The 21,133-nt window shown below is 36.3% G+C and overlaps 1 protein-coding gene across 6 annotated transcripts in view; it reads left to right on the top strand.

The window, feature by feature from the left end:
* The window catches only part of PARG (poly(ADP-ribose) glycohydrolase), a 62,926-nt gene that overhangs the window by 1,525 nt on the left and 40,268 nt on the right, over nucleotides 1-21,133 (top strand). For 5 of the 6 annotated variants that reach the window (XR_004498091.1, XR_004498092.1, XM_015632573.2 and 2 more), the window contains exons 2-7: nucleotides 1,965-2,031; nucleotides 4,386-5,363; nucleotides 6,365-6,551; nucleotides 7,681-7,803; nucleotides 8,516-8,599; nucleotides 9,685-9,759. Coding sequence is in view for 4 of the 6 variants with exons in the window: in XM_015632573.2 (XP_015488059.1) it covers nucleotides 1,965-2,031; nucleotides 4,386-5,363; nucleotides 6,365-6,551; nucleotides 7,681-7,803; nucleotides 8,516-8,599; nucleotides 9,685-9,759 (1,514 nt within the window). In the remaining 2 variants the exon portion in view is untranslated. The remainder of the gene's footprint in view (nucleotides 1-1,964; nucleotides 2,032-4,385; nucleotides 5,364-6,364; nucleotides 6,552-7,680; nucleotides 7,804-8,515; nucleotides 8,600-9,684; nucleotides 9,760-21,133) is intronic. The other variant, XM_015632574.2, reaches the window with a different exon arrangement.

Raw genomic sequence — 21,133 nt, forward strand, 5'->3', positions numbered from 1 at the left:
AAAAAAAAAGACAGCAAAGTCTGGTTCTGTTTACACTGAGAATAAGCGTGTGTTGTCTTTTTGTTGCCTCTTGTTTTCACCACCTTATCTGTAGCAAAAAGCCATGCTGGAAGTATGAAAGTGATGTGTGTTATGTTGGTTGGAGGGCTTACATGGCTGCTCAGATGTTGAAGTCCAAACTAAAGCCATTTTGTTCTGTTCTGCTGCTGCTGATGTTATTTCTGTTTATTGTGCTAATGAATAAATATTTCTTTCTTAGCACAAGTTTACACCTCAAGAAGTAGTCAGCTGCCTTTGAAGAGATTTATTTGTCCCATGTTTTAACATGTCTCTTCAGATTTTTGTTTGTTTTGTTTTTTGGGTTTTTTTTCTGGCTGCTTACCTGTAGGCAAGTTGGATTAACACTTCAAATAGTACAAGAAGGTGAAATTTTCTAATCAGAATGACTACTAGACTTAAATTTAGTGAATCTTTGGCAATAAAAATATTTTGTTTCATAAAATCTGTCAGTCTGATATTTGTGTCTGAGTGGAGGAAGGCTGATTGTTTATGACTTGTTTATGATTGTGGCTAATTATGGCACAGGTATCCTTGTAGCCTACATCCAGTTTGGCACTGCTCCCTGGTAACCCAGTCACATGGTGTCAGTTTTGCACTGCTGTTTGTGCCATTACGGAATATCAGAAAATAATTTCAATATTTTTTGGAGATTACTTCTCATTCTAAAAATTATGGTGTCCTCTGATTAGGGTATTTGATAAGCAGCTGTATAAAAGTGTTGACGGCCTTGAATGCTAGGGAAGTGTTTATGAAACAATGTCTCTTAAGTTACCTATGGCCTAAGCCATCTTTGTTACAAGTTACACAACCTCCATTTGCAGAGCACTGCTGAGACTTCCCATACTCAGAAGAGCCAGGTCTGATTTGCTGGTTTTGAAGTTCTGCACAACTATTGTTACAATAAGGTCCCCCAGCTGTTCCCTACCCAGTTGAAAGCAGTGAACAAACACCTTGCACAGTCAGCAGTGGCAGGGAGATGCGTTCTCTTGGCAAATGGAAAGAAAGGGATTTGAAGTTAGTTGCCAAATTTGCAGAATATCTTTAAATAAAAACAACAAAACTAAACACCCTTTTTACTTGTAAAAACTTTTTTCCAGTTTTGTAAGAACTGCTTTGATTTTTTTTCTCCCTGTTCCACCCCCAAAGTCTCTCCATAATCAGTTTACATGTTGCTGTTCTGTTGAAAGCTTGTCTGAGCTGCAGCAGCATGCAGATAAAACTGGAACTCTGTTATTGATAGTAAATCTGAAGAAATTGTGTCCTTTGTTTTGTTTCTGTTTAGGGGAGTAAGCATTGAAAAGCTTTTCAAGCTGTTGATGGATGGAGGAGAAAATAAAAAGTCATTTTCTTACTTCTAGTGTGTGTTATGTTTATATTGAGCCTTATGTTTCACAGTAAGCTACATGCAAATAAAGTTCTTGGATGGTTCATCAAAGATGCCTTGTTGTTTATTCTTTATTGATTTTAAGTTATGTCATGTTGCCTCTTCATTCCAAAATTCATCAGAAGCTTTTGGGGCTCACTGTGGTGATGATTAAAGGTAATGGTGAGCACTAGAAAGTTCAAGTTCCTTTGTTTTTAATTCTACACATTCACTGTATATTTTTAACCTTTTAACTATATTTTAAAAAGAGGCTGTGTGAAACAAATTCCACTACACACCATGCCTGGAAATTGTATGGTTTATTAAAAAACCTACAGCTGCTGACTGATCCAAATTAAACAGTGCATTACATGCAGTTTTAATACTGCTAGTGTCTGGATGCTCCCTGTAGTAGAGATGCTAATAAGGGATTAATTGGAGGTCTTTTTATCTTCACCCAGTACAAGTTATCTTTTTCATATGCAATGATGTTGCAGTTTTATCATGTTTCATGTAATAACAGTGAACTGTGGTTTTTCAGTTTGTAAACAGCGGACAATTACCAGTTGGTTGGAGAATAAAGGACCCAAGACAACGGAGTCCAGAAGGTAAAAAGCACAACATAAACCTGTTCAAAAGTTGTGTCCTTTCAGGGGCCCTAGGGGGAGCCAGAAGTGCAGGTTGCCAGTACAGCTGGCTAAATGGAGGCAGCCCCATTTCTGCTGCTTTCCTTACCTTGGCACATTATCTTGAGTAACAAACAGCTAACTAGTCCCCCACCCATCCTCTCTAATCACCCAAGTCCAAACTTATTGCTGACATAGATTCCTGAAGCATGTCACTGTTCAGATGAAAAAATACATTGCTCCTGCAAAGCAAAAGATTAGAACCTGGAGCAAGGGAAGGCAAAGTGGGAGTGCTGCTTCCAGTGGAAGCCAAACACTGGATCAATTTAGTTGTAATAGCAGACTATGTCTTTGGTCAAGTTCTGCTTTCATTTTTGTTTGACATAGGGCACTAACAGTTACAGATTTGCATTGATAGTCCTGTGGCCAGCTCACTGTTTTGTTAATTTACAGACAAAAATCTGTTTTGGTTGTCTCATTGGACTGCAATTGTAGCTTAAATATATGCAGCTTGATTTAATTACAGACAGGATTTACATGTGCTCAAATGTGCCTTGAGGTTTTTTATATGAAACATGTTACAAATTTTTGCTGCTGAATGGTACCAGGTAAAGTTTGATATTTTTGGTTAACATGTTCTGTCAGGAGCAGTGATTGCAAAGCTGCCTTAAAGTTATACTCCAGAGAATTTAACTGTCTGGTGCAGAGGAATATCAGATATTATTTTTCTTTAGTTGCAGTTTATTGTTGCTGGTTTATTTTTCTTTGATGTTTTCTAATAAATAGAGATCTAAGTCCATAGCAGTGCTAAAAATAGCTGTGAGGACTTGTGATAATGATTAATACAGAAATATGCAGGGCTAATTAGAGGCTTACAGCTTCCACTAAATCAAGGATGTCAAGAGGATTCTTAAGGAGGGAATGAATTGTTTTATTTTTTTTATATTCCCTTTAGAGTATTGTTCTTCTATGCCCTTCTCTATCCCTGCTGACAGATTAGAGCCTAGGCAACTTTCAGAAATAGATTTGTTGTGTAAATATTTCATGTGCCTTTCTATTGCAGTTAACATCACCACTTTAATTTAAATTTGTGTTAGATTCAATTTCTCAGGTTGGCAAAGATATTGGCAGTACCTTTAAAGAGTCATTGAGAAGGCAGCAGTTTTGTGACTCTTAGTTTTATTCATCAAAATTTGCAGGAATAAATGCATACATTGGAAGTTAAATTATTGTGAAATAAAGACCTCTAAGATCCTTTTGTTTTCAAATAATCATTCTATGGAGGAAGTTCCAAGCTACCATCTCTGCTTATCCTGAGTGGTCTTTTAGAAGAGGATCTGTTACCATTCATGGAGAAAGTTAATACCTTCAGGAATCTCTAGTCTATTAAAATGTTCAGTGGCTGAATTTAGGATGGTATGGTAATTGTATATTTTCTTATTTAGTGTAAATGGGAAGCTGGGCAGTGATTAGATGTATAACTAGAGTTTAGTGGGCTCAGTTTGCATTGGGAATATACAGTGTTGTAACAGCACATTCAGGAGAAGATACTGTTCAGAGTGGTGTATTCACCAAGACTAGTCAGTTTTTGTTTTAATATTCATGTGTCCTCTAATTCTTTATCAATACACTGACAGATAAATTAGTATGTAAATGTGAAATGACTTTCTGACATCTCGTCATACACTTCACTTAATTTCCCTGTGTAACCATTAGGACATGTTTCTATCCTGCCCTGCCTTACACAAAGACAGATCAGGTTCTTTTTAAATCAGGAAGTTTTTATATATCTTTTAGTTTTTATTATCAGTTTGAAATACATTTTATACTTGAACTTTTGTATGGAGTTTTTTTAAGTTATAAAGTTTTTTGGCTTTATATGAAAGTAAGAGAGTAATAGGAGACTATGGACTGCTGTGCCCTCTTTGATGAATTTATAACTCTGAGGGAATGGTCATAAAACCAATGATTTCCTTGCTTATTGTATTTAATGGATAAAAATGGAAGTTATGGAGGACTTTATTACAATTTCTAATTTTTTTTTTAATCTGGAGAAAATAGCTAGATGATAGTGTCAAAATGTTTAGATTTGAAGATAAGGATATGAATGACTGAAATATATTTCTGAGGTAAGCAGCTGATTAATCATCCTATGGTGATTTTAGTGCACTGAGCTAGTGAGGTCTAAAAGCTGTTGGTCCTAGTAGTGCTCACAGAGTAGAACAAATAAAAATCTGTACTTTCTGTTAAGTTTATCATTGTTCCTTAAAAAAAAAATATGCACAGAAATTTAATTTGGAAATAAGACATTGAATTTCCTTACTTCTCTTCCACAGCTTACACAGCAAAATTAATAACAATACTGAAGCAAATCCTAAGATGACTTCCATTAAAAAAGAGAACTTTTGTGAGCATGATGTGAAAAAGCTAGAGAATACTTGTCAGCAAAATGATGCAAAAATATCTGTGGAAGTTGGTGCAAAGCAAGTAAATTTGCCACAGACAGGCAGCATGTGTAACTGGGAGGCTGAGGAAAAAGATGCAGTCTTAGATACAGATCCCAGTAAGGGGCCACAGTCTGCAGACCTTTTTAAAAATGCCAACATTGATCAGATGCACAAAACTGGCAAGCAGAAAGCCTGTGAAGAAAGCAATGCCACTTGGACTCAGAGGAAACTGTCAGCAGGCCGGGCTTCAAAAACGGGAAATTCAAAAACTTCTTCAAAAGATGTCGAGACAGATGGACAAGTGGCTTCATGCAATTCACAGAAGCTGAAGAGTTGCAATTCTGTCTGTTTAATGGGTGAACAAGAGGAAGGGGATGTAGTTCCAGAAAGTCCACTTTCAGATGCTGGTTGTGATGCCTGTACATCTGATCTTGGAGATCCTGGGAAACTGAGCAAATGTCAGAGCAATTCAGGGGACTCACCTGCTTTTGAGAAAGAAAGTGAACCAGAGTCACCGATGGATGTGGATAATTCTAAAAATAGCTGCCATGGCTCAGAGGCTGATGAAGAAACAAGCCCATTTCTGGATGAACGAGAGGAGATTAATATGTCAAAACCCATAAACAAATCTTTTAAAATTCAATATGGGGATGCTGAATTGGAGTCAAGGAAATCACATTTTTCTGCCAAGGGCTGTGAAAGCTTTGAGGAAGTAGATAATTCTGTTAAAGAGGACAGTCTGCATACAAAGGCACCTGGGATCTCTCCTGCTCCATCATCAGAGTGCAGAGGTGCAAAACCGGGTGTGAAGAGAGACTCCAAAATCACTTCTCACTTCATGAGGATACCTAAAGTTGAGGAGAAAAGGTAGCATTCTGTCTGCCTCTTCATCTGGTTTTTACATGCTTGGAAATTTCCTCTTTGGTGGTAGAATTTCAGAAGCTGGATTGTATAAAGAGTTTTGTAAAATGTATTTTAAGATACAAAGACAACTGATGTAAGATTGAAATAACTTATTTTTAATGGGATTATTTGCAGGGTTTTTGAAGGATGTGTTTGTCCAGTGCAATTCTTAGAATTCTTATTAGTTTGATCTGTCAAAAATAGTGAATCTCTTTTGTTGAACTATCAATGCTATTGATGCTTTAGTTGAAATAGACATGGAAAAATTCACTTTCAAGAGCAGTTGTAGAGATGTTTGGGTTTTTTTGTTGATTTTTTGGATTTGAGTGGGTTTTTTTTGATTGTTTTGTTTGGCTCTATTAATAATTTGGGAGAGAGAAGGACTGGTGATTACACTGCAGCAATGAGAACAGGAGCTCTGAGCATGGCACAGGACCCTGCAAGCCAGGTGTTATGGAAGGACAAAAGGATAATCTCTGCTCTGAAGACCCTAGATTTCAGTGGGAGCTGAGAAAATGAATAAGTATCTAAGGAGTGCACAGAAATGAAAGGACTGTATTTTGGTATAACATGCAGTTCTTTGACTTGACTCAAGTGCTTCAGGTAGGGCGAGAAAGTAGTTTTACACATCTTTATTGGGGCATTGTCCATGGATACAGATGCTTTTGGGAAAGAGCATGACTCTCTAGAGGAGCACCCTGCTTTGCTAACCTACTACATTTCTGTGAAGAGCTTTGTCAGCCTATAGAGAAGAGTGTTTTGGTAGACATGTGTCTGTGTGTCTTGGGGAGGGGAAGGTTGTTGGTGATGGGAGCTCTCCCCAGATAAAGCATTGACATGAGGCCGCAGCAAAGGCTGGCAAATAAACTGACTGCTATTATTGTAACCCTGGGGTGGAAGTTTCTATTTGCCCATCAGTTTTTTTCAGGGGAAGTAAAATGTTTCAATGTATTGTATTTTAACAGCAGGAAAGAAAAGTGTGAATTCAAACCCCAGAGGCCAGGAAGGAAGATTGTTAAATATACACCACCTCCTCTGCCAACCAACAAGAAATGGTTTGGAACCCCGATTGAAGAGATGAGAAGGATGCCGGCATGTGGGGCCCGTCTGCCTCACCTGCGACCCTCAGGCAACCACACCGTGACTGTCAGGGTACAGTAATGCACTGCATTGCCTCAAGTCAGAGCTCTGCCTGAAGGGTTCAGTAATATCAAATCCCATGTGTTAGTCTTAGATTTTGACATCCTGCTTGTACTATTTCTTGCCATTCCTTGCAAGTGGACTGGGGCAACTGATTTTCCTGAAAATTGGTTATTCTGATCCATAGATTTAGGATATTAAGATCCAGAAGAAACACAATAATGGTTTTGCTGCCTCTGTCTTTTTAGGGGCAAGTATTTTTGTTTTGTGGGGGATTGTGAGTGCTTCCTTGACTGAACTGCAAAGTTTGGGAATTTAAATAAGTCTACAAGTAAAATTGGTACTCCCAACATTTTCATGCTATGTTTTCATTTTAATGTGATCCTGGTTTGCGTTCAAGACACACAAAAGGCTCAAGATAGTCAAGATATGGAAAGGACAAGGAATGAAGCAGAGTTTCTTGCAATTTTGTCGCTGCATTTTAGATCAAATCTGATAAGTTTTCCTTTAATCCTTTGGAGCAGTATGCAATCCAGTTGTTGAAACAAAATGTGACCTGAGAACTATGGGGGTGATGGATAAATCCCAACCAAAAGAAGGATAAACATTGAGTTTAAATACATATTCTGAGAGACTTAGTGCTGCTAGAGGGCTGAATAGCAAATTAAGTCTTTAAGAATGTGGTGTTCTTTACTTTTCTGATGTTCTGTGGAGTAAACTTGAGATATTGCTCTATGTATAATGGTTCCTCATCCCTTTCAGTGTTAGGTTAAAAATACTATTTCTGCACATGACTATGCTTACATTTGTAACTGCATTTTGAAAATACTTGGATGAAAATATGTAGATACTTACATTGATAATTTAGCTGGTGATTTGATATATAAAATTGAATATATTACCTTTATTTGAGTGTGTTAAGGTGGTGTTCTTTTCAACAAGTATAATGTGAGGTTAATAGATGGATTTTTTTTCTGAATACTATCCTATGTTTAATTTGTAGCTTTGCCCTTTCCAAAAAGGATGGCTGTAGATGAGAGCTTTTTAAACTGTATTTTTGCTTACTTTTTATTTCTTCCATTTAAAAACTTGAAAGTAGAATCTGATTATTTTTTTTTTTCCCTGTCCTTTTGTCTTACAGGTAGATCTTCTAAGGGAAGGAGAGGTACCTAAACCTTTTCCAACTCACTACAAAGATTTGTGGGATAACAAGCATGTTAAAATGCCCTGCTCAGAACAAAATTTATACCCTGTAGAGGATGAGGTAAGATTAAGTATTTACAGTTGTGTGATCAAATAAGTTTGCTTCCACATAGATGAGTTTTCAGTTTACTGGATTTGCTCAATTGTTAGACTGATTATGGAATTAGAAAATCAAGTCTGAAAAACTGGATTTTGGGTCACGATTCTTCAGATAGAAAAGAAGACTTTTTTTTCCTGGTAATTATTTTGCTTAGCCAATGATTTGATGATATATATATTTCTGTACTTACATGGAGTGTAAACTTGAGCTCCTTATAAATGACACATTTATTTACTAACATGTTTATATGTTATATATTTTTGTGTGTGTGAAGCAATTTGCTGTTTCAACAGATGTGAATGAATATGTAAGCACAGTTTGATTATAATACTCTATCAGGTATTGCTGATAGTGAGTATCCGACTGTTGTTCTGCTAAGACAATTGCAGAGAGTAGCCCTGCATGCTTTATTAGTCTATTATTTCTAGTCACTGCTTGAGACTCAAACATACCCACTGAAATACTTCAATCTAGGATGAATGTAATCAACAAGTCTGTCCTGTAGTAAAAGCTCTACAATGATTATTGATACTCGACTCAGAAAAAAAGAATTCTTACACCCTCTATTAAATACACTCAGTCTTTTCACTTAACAATTTTACAGAGGACAGCAAATGTGTCTTTATGTTTTGAATAACTTAATTTGACTTTGTTTTGGGCTTTTATTTTAAAGAATGGAGATAGAACTGCTGGAAGTCGATGGGAACTAATCCAAACTGCCTTACTTAACAAATTTACCTGCTCACATGATTTGAAGGTAAGCCTGTTAGTTTGAAATCCAGTCTATATGCATATAAATACATTCAGGTTGTTTGTATACTGCCAGTGATTCTGGCTTGGTTCTGTTTGTTTAATGACTTAGAAAAATAAAGTATGAAAAAGTCTCTGCTATTCAAGGGATTTCCTAAAGAATGAAGGTTCTTAATGAGTACTAAGCGTTACCAGTGAATTTATTCAGAATATTTAAATGAATTGCCATTTTTAAGTCTACACAAAACGATGTTTGTCCAGCAGTATATACTAGCCTGTGGTAAACATAGTGTGAGGGTTTTGTGTAGCCAGCTGGTTGGGGATGCACAGGTGAGAGAGCTGGAAATAATAACTCTTCGCATCAGTTCACTCCACTAAAATCACAATTCAAGCTGCAAACAAAAATCTGTAGATTTTGGAGACTAATGCTCTTTAACTCTTATGTTGACACAAAGTCTTACAGTAACATGAATATTGATTTGGAGCAGCTTAGGGTTGCTATTATATTTTTTGGTGAAGAATAATGTAATTTAGGTTATACCTGAAAGGCAGGGCAGGAGGAGGATGCAAAAGCCATAGATAACCTTTAAATGAATAAATAGAGCTTCCCCAGCAATTTTGTTATTTTATTTGTTTGTTTTTTTTTCTTGTGAATTTTTAAGGGTGATATTGTCGTAAAGGATCTATTTAATTTTGCTGTGGTTCTGATTAAGTTCCTAAACCGGTACAACTTCTGCTATATTGTTTTTATACTTTAAATACCTTTTATTGGTACTGTTAACAAAAGCAAGTGTGCTAAGGGGAACATTTATGTTCTTTGTTGAGAGATATGTCTTGTCTTGTTTTGTATTAGGAGAAAAAACCCTATAGACTGAAGCTTATTCCTTATTCTTAACCCAAAACAGAGGGTTCAGTGTCAAGGATTTGCTCTATATTAGTAGAGCAAATTAAGTGTTACAGATTTTGGTAGGCTCTGTGGCAGATTTTAGCCACCAGATGGTGCTGTTCCTTCAACAGGGAAATTTCCTAAAATGGTTTTTCTTCCATTAATAATCATCTCTTAAGCTCTGTTTTGTTGTGCTTCTTCCTTAGGAGGCCATATTGAGGTACAACGTTGCTTATTCCAAGAAATGGGACTTCACAGCTCTTACTGATTTCTGTGAGAAGGTAAAACAAGTTGATTTAAAATAGGAAGAATAGTAATATAGAAGTGGCTATTTTGCCTATATATCTCAATGTTTTTGACTTTATTTCCAATTTCAAGAGTAAATGTTTCCAGTTGTCAGACATCTAAGTAAGCAGCTATGTGGCTGGTAACTTCAGCTGAAACAATAATTATACTTTATAAAATGGCTTAATTTTAAATTTTATACATGTAATTTGGGTTCTTCAGTAATACTTGAGCTTCTTGAAGGTAAGGTGAAAAATGCTCTTTTCCTGTTTTATGACAACCATATTTATTAAGAAATTGTATTAATATTTCCAGTGGAATGTTTTTGGGGTTTTTTTTGTTTTAAAAAGTGTTGGTCTTTTTTTTACCTTTTTTTGTAAAACTTCAGTGTTATATTGCAGTGGTTGGTGTTTGTATTCACTGTGCCTTGCTGGTATAGCAGGAAAATTTTATGATCTGGTGAGATGGTGGATTTAAACTGTAGACTCTTTGAAAAACTGTGGTGGGTTTTATTGTTTCAAGTATTAGGTATTAGTACTTTCATGGGGAAGATGGAAAAGAGAAATGAATAGTAGGTCTGAAATGCAAGTTGGATTATTAATGTACATCCTGACTGAAAATCAGAAACTATTAATTGAAGCATAATGAAAGATTAAATGAGATGCAGTAGAAATTGTTGTATTTTTCTTCAACACTTCAAAAGTACTTCTAAAACATAAGTACTTGTTTTCTTGGGGGGGGCTTGCTAAGCTGCATTGACTCAGTGGAAATTAAATTTGAAGTGAATTTTGTTTGTTATATATGTAAGTAGACGTCTGCTTAGACCATGTGATCGGAGGAGCTGTTCTGTTCTCTCTGTTGCCTGTCTCCATTGCGTGTGTGGACTGCTCTTTCGCAGAACCGATTTTCTTTTGCATGCAGTGCAGTATTATTACTAGTGACAAAAGGCACCTATAAAAATCACAGTGGTATCGTACTTGCAAGTCACAAGAGCTGCTGTGCTCACCCATCTTGCAGATTTAGTGCTCCCCCTCTATCTCTGGGCTTGCTGCCATGGCTCCATTGTAAAGGCTGTGGACAGTCAATCTCTGCTCCTGTCGACTCTCCTGCTAAGCAAAATTACCATGGCCTGTTCAGTTCACTCGTGTGCTAATGAAGTAAACATACTTAAGTTAGAATGTTTTAAAGTATGAGTGCTGTTCACTTAAAAATCTGACTCAGGAATGTACCAGATTTGCATTATATTGCTACAAGTACAACTGAGCTTGTCCTGATGTGTTCACACTGTGCTTGGGATTTCAGAAACTCTGGGTGATTAGATTCAGAGATCATCAGCCAGAGAACATAAGTAATATCAGCTGTCTCCAGAGGAGAGGGAACAATCAGGAAATAAACTAGGGACCGGGCATCAATCTTGCATGAGGATGAAAAGAAAATTTTTGTATCCTGGGAATGATGATTTATTTGTGTGGTTCTCAGATGAAGGGAGGAGATCTGTTTCATACACAGATTTTCAACTAAGTTAAAAGAGTGTGCAGCAGTATTTTAAATAAGAAACAGTGAAGGGGTTGTGACAGAGTCGCCTCTTGTAGACCAAGAGGCAAAAGCAAGCCCTGGCTTGCTTTGTTGAATGTACTGAGTTTTCATTTTGTATGAATAGGACATGTGGAGAGGATAGATGTTGCAGAGAAATTTAAGGGGATGTGTGAACGTTCCAAGTTTTGTAAATTAACAAGGCATCTGTTTCCAAAGAATGCTTGCAGTCTGTTCAAGTGAGCAGCACTTGTGTGAAAGTTGACATCCTCTGTGGAAATTACCTGAATATACTGGCTGTAGTGAGCTGTAGTGTTTTTGAATTTATTGTATTTGTGAGTTAATGATTAAGGGCTATTGTCTGTGTATTTTCTTGTTTATCCTATGATTCTGAGGGTATAGAGGAGCTTTCAGGTTTGCCCACCCAAAGCTGAGGGGGTTGGTTAAAAGGAAAGCTGGCCTGAGTAATCAGCCCAAAGGGAGTGGCAGCAGCTCAACAGAAGGAGATGTGGTCACAAAAAAGAAAAAGATTAAAACAGAGTCTGTGATTGTCAGATATGTATTTATATTGTTGGGCACTATTGGCTTTCAGTGCCTGCTTTACCAAAGATTTTGTAGTCTGATTTAAGGAGGTAGCTGTCCATAAATCTAGTGGTGTCTTGCTTTTGAGGATTATTCAGAAATTATTTCAATAGGTCTGTGTTTGGTTATAAAGTACCATTTGTTATTTTATCTTCTGATTATGGATGCAGCTCACCTCATCTCTTAATCTCTTAAATACTGTCATATCAGTCTTGCACTGGGCTTCATATTTTAGGTATTTCTTTGCAAGTTACACTATAAAAATATGCATTATTTTTAAACACTGCTTTGTAAGGTTCAAGTCAATTTTTTTTTGTAACAACAATAATTACCAGTTTACTTGGCTTAGGTTTCTTTTCCCTTAAGATGAAAACATTCCTGGCTTTCTTAACTAATAGGAAATAAATATCACATATGTGAGTCAAGATGTTTTTCTGGAACAACACAAGCCTACAAGTTCTGCAGTCTGGTCAAAATGTTGTCAGAAGAGGGAGCCCTCACACTTTTCAAAATATTCTCTTGAATGTGTTAATGTGTGGAAGTATAATTCCTGTTTGTACTGTGAAGTAAATTGGGAAGTTTGGATTCTTTTCTGTTTCTTTTGACAGTTTCATAGAACCTTTACCCAGAACATAGAACTTATTCATAGAGCAATGTATGTAAAGATCTTGGTGTCAGTTTACTTCAGACATCTGATTGTTTTGCTGATCTCTACAGAATTTCCAGTGTTGTGTTAATTTGCCATCTCTCTGTTGATATTGACATACATGCTTAGGATTTCTTCAAGTTATTACTTTCTGGATGAAAGTTATTACTGCTAATAATTTCCTTTTTACATGCAAAGTTCTTGTCACTTGGAAGTCATCCTTGCATATGTTTTCCCAGAACTTACATAAAAGCCAGGAAAGAATAAGCAACAAGCAGAAAAGGAAATGTGAGAAAACCACTATGAATGGAGCTGTATTGGAGCCCACAACATGTTATAGATGAGCTTTATTTCTGGGAATGATGATGGGCTGGGTATTAATTACATGCTTTTGCTCAGCAGTGCTATGTACTGTAGTTTTTTTTTTTATTTTTCTGTCTTCTAAATTTACCATTCCACTTTCAGGCAAAACTTGGAAAATAAATCAAGTTCTTTTTTCTTTTTTCCAAGTGCATGAAATAAAAAGTCTAGTTAGGTCATTCAGGGCTTATGCCTTAGACTAATCTGTGACAGCAGCAACTTCATCTAAAGGAAAAAGTAGGGCTCTGTCATTTGAGAGAATCACGTGGTCTGATGCTTTGGATTGGACCTCCTTGTGCTGGACACGCTTTGTTTTTATTATATTGCTTTAAAGTCTCTTAGAGCTTAAGCATAATTCTTGTCAATGAACTCTTCCTCTTATTGCTTGCATCTGTCCTGCCCTTTCAGGAACAAAGGAGTGTTTAAATCTGAAAATGGCATAGACCAAAGATTGAGTTTAGGTAAATTTGTGTGGCATAGGCAGTGATTGTCTCTGAGTTTCTGCAAGTGGTGTGAAAAGTGGATTACAATACATCTTGCAGTTACAATACAGTGAATCCATAACTATAGTTTGTTTGATCATCCTGGTGGAAAGTTTAGGAAATAGAGAAGATACAGGCAGAAGAGTCAGGACTGATGCAAAGGTATGTAATACTTTCCATATGAGGAATGTCTGAATAAGTTAGGATCATTTCACCTTTTCATCTTAGTTGAGGGACATGAGTAAGGGATATAACAGTACTGGCCAAAAGAAATGTAAGATAGGGTGAGGAGGAAATGACTGTCCATTCTTTTGGTACAGCAGTTAAAGGACACCAGATGAGTGTTCTTGGCAGGTAAGGGTTTCAACACCAGACAAAAGTAATTACGGAGATACTGAGATACTGAATAGAGGGCTGTGGAACCCCTTGTCAGGGGAGCTAGAAGATACTATGGCCTTACATCAGGTTTTGAAGGAATTTGGAGAAGTTACTGTTAGAAAGATCTCATTGACACTCACAGAGATATTTTTGTGGACTCTGGGAATTTCTGATACTGATTGCTGCAAATGAGGAAGTGCTGCTGATTATTTGTGCTTCTTGCTGTTAGACTTGCCTAGGAATGCATTGCTGATGTGCTTTCATTGTACTGTTGTTGTGTTGTATATGGAACTATTGTCCATTTTTGCATTCTTATGGCTTGGCTGGATTGAAGCTGAAAAGTTGAGACAAGTGGCCTTGTCAATGCAGGGTCTGTTGTTGCATAGTGTATAATATGAGATGTTGCTGACAGAAGGGTATGGCATCTATACAATAGACTTTTTAAAGAGGCAAAAATACTAAAGGTCATTGACATTTTAAATGCTTGAATCACTTAAGGCACTTATGCCTTTCAAAATTTGCTTTTCCAGGCTCTCTTTAAATCCTTGGTGCCTACTTAACTCAAGTAGGAATACTTAAAGGGGAGTATGCTATCAGTATCTTTACAAAGACACTCTGTACTGTGTAATAGTCAGTTTCCAACTGTTATATTTGCTTCTAGTATAGAGAAAACTGTGTCTGTGTCTGCAGTGCCTGTGTATGGATGCCTTATGGTCTTTTTGTCTTTTGAGAAAGCTGTTTGAAGCCAATGAGTCTATTTAATGGCCAGTAATTACATATTTGCTTTTGATTCCTATGTAAATTCAGGAAATCCTTTTATATTACAAAAGAAGATGTTTAACTTTTACCTTTGGTAAAAGTTTTCTAGGAGACTGAAAGAAAAATGATAATGATGTCTAAAAAGACCAGTCTCTTCCCTTCTTTATATTTAATTACAGAGAAGAACCTTCACCATGAGAGAAGAATTTACTAGACTACTTTGTCTGTGCTCCTCTTTTTCCTTTTCCAGTCAAGCCTGAGTTCACTGGCTTTAGCCTGAAAACACTGTTAGCAGTTGGAGTTTTGTGGCACAAATCTCAGCTTATTCTAAAAACTGATAAAAAGCCATATAGCAAGGATACAAAGTCACTTGTCAAACTGAAGGAATTTATTGCTGTTTTTCTATACCCTTTAAAAGTGTTGTCTTAGAATTACAGCTGTAAATAGTTTTGATACGAGATTAAAAAAGGAGTTCCATTTCTCACTTCTTTATACTAAAACTTACACGACAGGTGCTAACTGCATGCTGGATCCTTTTAGCAGTCCAGAATAGCTGGCATGTGAGACTTTGTTAGTCTGCTTTTACATGCAGGTCTCTGTTAGTAAGTTTTTGGAACTTCACTTAATGCCATTTTAGAATTTTCCATAAATGTAATTTAAAGGCACATAAACTAAGTAATAAGATAAATGCATAAAGAAATTTGTCTTAAATAAATACAGCTTTTTCTATTTTCCACAAATATCACACATCCATATTATATATGTTTTGATCTTGCATAAGTCTAGTTTCCTTATCTTGAAAAATTGAAGTTAACTAGAAATTGGTTTTTGTTTTCACAAATCCTTGCCATTTTTATTTTGGCCTAGCAGTATTTATATGGGTATGTGCACACACACTTTCTAAAATACCACTTTTTCTACTGCAGATGTTGTATGCAGGTTTCAGAATGTAAGAGAATGTTCTGAAAGTGAGGGGTCATGGAGCTTGTTACAATGAGTCTTCTTAGTCAATGCTTTGCATTTAAGAATAATTAAAGTAGATGGAACACTAATTTTTTCACTAGAACACTTAGCACATGTATGTTGCTAATTGGGGTGCAAACCTGTAAAACCTGGGATAATGTCTACAGAATGTGCTTAGTGCATTTTTTGCCCATAGTGTAGTTTCTCATTTAAATGTATGCTACTACCTAGCATCCTGTTCAGGCATGTTTGGCCTGAACTTGTTACTTTCAGAAAATGTCAGAGACAAGTAATTGAGTTAAGATAGTGCATACTAAATGATAGAGAACTGCCCAAAACAATCAGGCATGCAAATATTTGGCAGTGTGTCTGCTTCCTCTCTAAGAAGAATCAGTTGTGTTTTGAGATAACTGAATAAAATTAAGAACTGTCTTGTCAATGAAATACTCTACTTCAATTGCAGAGAGCCACAGAACAACACAGCTTTTGTGGGTGTATAATCTTATCTTTAATAACCTCAAAATTAACTTGAGAAAATTTTCAAATTACCCAGGTAATTTTGGAAATTATGGTTCCATTTTTTTTTACCATTTTTTTTCAAACTTGCATCTAAAAAAAAAAAGACTATAAATGCAACAACTGAAGATGATGCAAATGAAGTATAATTTAATTGGATTATGGTTGAGTTCTAGATTTTCATTCATTTGGAAAAGATCAAACACAGAACACTGCTACAGTTAAATATGTGCATATCTTGGGAAGTCTTTATGTTCTAATAAGGCTTCACCCCACTTCTGTCTCCTTGTAGGTCTTATGAACCATGACAGTCTTTCCTGTTTGTTTTGTTGTTTGAATGACCTGCTTGAAAAAGTGATTGCTGTAATCAGTGAAACTGGAATAGAAGGAATTTTGAAGTACCAAATTGTTCTGGTGACTGGGTTTTTGATAAATCATTTTTATAATTGTCTGGACAGTACTAACAGAAGTGAACATTGTATAGAGATGTCAGCACTACAAATGTAGGCTTTTAAGCAAGAAACAGAATGTCCCAAGGCTGAAAATAGCCTATCCATTGCTCCTTGTTGGATTTTACTTTAGTCCAGATGTTTTCAAGCAATTTTCATTACATCAGATTACCTTTTTAAAATCTAAACTGAAAAGGTCTTTTGAGTGTGCCATTTCTTTTCACAGCAGCAGAAAGGAATTTATTCCCATATTGAACAAAGGGTGAGCTTTTCTGTGGTGGGGGGAATATGCATCTTGTACACATTCAAAAACATTAGAAACTAAGCATTGTGGAAAAAGAGCATTGAATTACAGGCTTATTCTTAGTTTTCTGTACTTTCTTGGCAGAACAGTTGAGTGTTTTTTAAGTAGTGTTTTGTAAGCACTGTTGCAATGACTGCTGAGTTGGAATTATCAGGGAAGGGATAGCTGCACATAGCAGGTGCAGAGATGTAATTATACTGTGTCCAAAGTGCTTGTGGATACTCAATGCTTTAGTAAAGATCTATGTAAAGACACAATCTAAGCATCTTGTTCATAGGTTTCACTGTATTGAGAACATTCCTGTTTGAAAAACAAAAGAAAAAAAAAACCCAGTAAATATAAAATTCTGGGTTTAAAGGCTGCCTTCTGATATTTGCTTTGTTTTGTTTTGGGGTCAGAGGACTGTTGAATAGATTTCTTCCACTGGATTATGTGTAAATCATCATTTTTCTGTGCTCACTTATGTATCCCCAATGACTAAGAGAAGCTTCTTTTTGTGGTGTGGGGGGGCTTTCCTTAGCTGTTTAGTGCTTTTGGATATTTTAAAAAAATTTTATTTTTAATATATTGAGCAGTTAGAATACAAAAGCCCCACGAAACAAATCCTGATGGTCAAAGCTTTGAAGAGAAATGTTTGCTGAAAAGGTGTATGTGTAGGTAAGGAAGTGGTAAAGAGGCATTGCCATTTTTTAGGATGACTACGAAGTATAAATAAAGTGGACTGTGACTATATTCCTGGGTTTTTTTCTCCTTCCTTTTAATCTGAAAAACTGAATTTGCTTTAAAGATTTCCTTGGAGAGATTTTTGCTGCTGCTATGCATTCTTTGAACAGGATATTTACAAAGGTGGCAAGGTGTGTAGCCTCAAAATAGTCTGAGGGTCTTATTTAGCCCTCATAATAAATATAAATAAATAAAAATAAATACGAGTAATAGTAATTACTAGATATTTTTCTTTAATTATTGGTCATTTTGAGCTGCTAGTCAAGCAAAAAATGGTCTATAGATTGCTTAAAATCTGCAATGGTAGAGTTTTATCTTTACTTGATCCTTTTTTTCTTCCCCTTTCCCTGTGCTTGACTTGTTTGGTTTGGTTTTTTGGCATGATAAAGAAAATACAGTTTCATAAGGGTAACAGCTGTGTTGTCTCATGAAGCTTTTTGTGCCAAGGTTTCAAAAGTGGTTGCAGATCGTATTTAGTATCTGATGGCTTTCAAATGCTTCTACACTGTTTTTAAAAAATGTTTTATAAATCACAGCAGTAGTAAATATTTTTCTCTGTGTCTGTATTCAGAAAGATAAAAGTTTTGAATGAGCCTGGAAACAGATCCCTTTCACTTGTAACTTGTATCAGGCAGGTGAAAGGTACTTTATCTTTCCCTCATGTTACAGTTATTCTCTGGAGACAAGGTCACTGTCCTCTTTACTGCTTTACTTCCCTGGAATAACTTGAAAGTATTTAGAAAGTCGTATTTGACTTTTCATCCCAGGACTCTCCCACTGCTTTGGAAATGGCTGTGATGGAAATGGCTTCTACCCATGACAGAATCACTCTGCAGGGGCATAGAGGTAGAAGCTATTGGTGGTCTGAAGAGTAGTGAAAATGACTGAGGATAGATTTCCAGTTCCTTGGAAGTATAAACTGGGCTTCTAAAACAATTAAGAGGAGATTGAAAAACAAACACACAATTTTCTCTCAGATTTTATTTAGAATGTTTAAAAGGTTTGAGAACAAAGCAGCAGTTTTTAAGGATGATACACCTGAGAGGTTATTCCAGGGTTGGATTGGCAGAAGACATGAATGAACCTTTGGGGAAAAAAAATTAAACAAAACCAAATTAACCTCTGCCTTGTAAGCTGTCTTCTTTTTTCCTTTTTAAGTGTCAGTTTGTGGTTTTGATAAATGTCAGAAGCATTCTTGTTTTCAAATAAGATTCTTTTCTGCATAATCCAATGTTACGGTTTCTTTCTTCTTTCCTCCAAAGATTACTTTGTCCTTCCTTTTGTTTCTAATCAGACAAGTGCTCAATAAATGGGATGGATTTGACAGCTAAGTGTGTTTCCTACTGAATTAGCTTTGTAAGGGAACTGGGAGAGGCAGATGAGAGTATTCTTTCCTGCAGTTTTGGAAGCTCATTGACATGATTAAGTGGGAACTAGAATGCACTCATACCACACCCCTCACCCCACATTTCTTCTATGTTTCAGTCTTGTTAATATGTACCAGATTTGACATTATGATGAGTCTGTTTTATGGAGGCATATGAATTACTGGGCTGCAGTAACCTGGTGTCTCTGTCTGGGTATGAGTACAGTGATAGTTGTCACATCATGTCTTTAAGTAGAATTGATCTCCTCCCTCTTCAGAAAGAGAGGCTTTGTAGAGAGTGCTGCTTAGTGAAGCTTGTTTTGGGAATGGACTTTAAATAGATTTAAGTCACCCAGTTATAAATTGCAGAGGCCTTTTTGTTGTTTGTGTGTGTGTGTTTGTTGTTTTTCCCCAGTCTGATGTTGTTCCAAATATCAGATTGAGAAAGTCTGCTCTTAGGATTCTGTAATGTTTAAAGGCACCTGTCACCTATCACAGGATTAGAGGAAGAAAGGGAGTACAGATTGCCAGTCTGAGGTTGGTTACTTTCAGGTAAAGTTCTTCAGTGTTGTAACCAGTGACTTAGTTGTTTTATTGGCACTGCTGAGTTCTAGTCATAGATTTAGACTTCACCATGTTTAAAGTGTTAAACAGTGTACAAAAAAAAATCATGGGACTTCTGGATGAGACAGGAGAACAGGGAAATAAGTACAGGCTGCTCTGGAAGGAAGAGAAAATGAAAACAGTGCAATAAAGGAGCAGCCATATGTTGTGATTGAGCACACTCAAGTGTCACTTTACTGTCTCAAAATCATGGGATGTTTAGGTTGATAAGGACCCTGAAGTTCATAGAATCCAACATTAACCCAGTATTGCCAACTCCACCACTGAACCATGTCCCTAAGCACCACATCCACGAATTTTTAAGATACATCCAAGGATGTAATTTTCAGCTTTGAAGTATTTAATGTGCCTCAAAATACCCTATAAAAATACAAAGAGTTATTTTATTTGAGGCAAATTGAAGATAATGGAGAAGGGAAAAAGAAAAAAACCCTATATGTGAAATTAAGAGAATGAAGCTACTGTAAACAGAGTGCATACAAGTTATTTGGCTTGTCCAATTATTTACTTCAGCATTATCACCTCTAACCATATGATATCTTACATTAAAATAATTTTGAAACTTGTTACTGGAAACTTCAGCGTATTAACTGTAGATGGTTCAGAGCACTGAGAGCATGAGGCATTATAGCAGCTATGAAGTAAAAAGTCAGAAGGTCAAAATCCATTGGAATTAGGAAATAAGAGACACACAGTCTGAAGGAAGCACTCTGGTTTTCCTCTTCATCCTTAAGAACATGGTTCAATTGGTCCTTGTCCTGCCACAAAAGTTAATATGGGGATATAAAACCAAACAAATTGAAAGCATTAGGCCATTGCTGTCTTAACGTGCTGGCTGCCTGTTGGCATGATGGCTGTGCCTTCCCATGTGATAGATGAAGCTGTCCAAATTTGTGTATCCTATGTGCAGTTTGTTTGCTTTGATGAGCTGTCAGATTTAGATTTAAACTCTCTACCATCACTATCACCCCATGCTACCTCAGATCCTTCCTATTAGGTCTGTCAGGCATATTCGTCCGCTGCGTTTTGGAGGACTGGTTTATAGTGACAAGAGGCCATTACTTACAGCCGTGTTTAGTCAGGCCTCTTTGCTGCAGGATAAATATTCATTTTGCTAAATTGCAATGCAGGTTTGGCCAAGAGCTCGTACCTCTGCCACGGCTCACTGAGCAATCTGCATCTTAGGAATTGGAGCCCTAAGTTCTGTTCATTTAATCAGTCACTCCAGTGAAGATAGTGATGGAATTGCCAAATTATTTCTTTGGTAAAGAGCGAGTCATCCTTTGCAACTCTGACTCCATATACTTTTCCCTTAAGGTACAACCCCTGCATGTATTTAATTCCTACATATTTTTCATGATTGGAGCACTGAGTAAAGTCAACACTCTATTTATGTTTTTGTTTCAAATACTGAAGGAAACTGCAAAGGACAATAGTGCATAACAAGGAAAGGAGAAACTGATCAATTGTTTAAAACAAAAATTGCTACAGTACTTAAATGTATTTTCCTTTATAAAAACTTGTTGACAACCATTTCATATTTTAGAATTCCTTAAGCCATAAAACAAATGTTAGCTCCTTTAAAAATGGAAACTCAGTCCTTTCTCTTAAAGTTTGCAGAGTTGTTTGAGAAAGTTGTACACATGTCGTGGTTTAAAACTAATAACTAAGAAAATTACTTATTT

This window comes from Parus major, chromosome 6 (genome assembly GCF_001522545.3).
Source record: "Parus major isolate Abel chromosome 6, Parus_major1.1, whole genome shotgun sequence".
Taxonomy (NCBI): Eukaryota; Metazoa; Chordata; class Aves; order Passeriformes; family Paridae; genus Parus; species Parus major.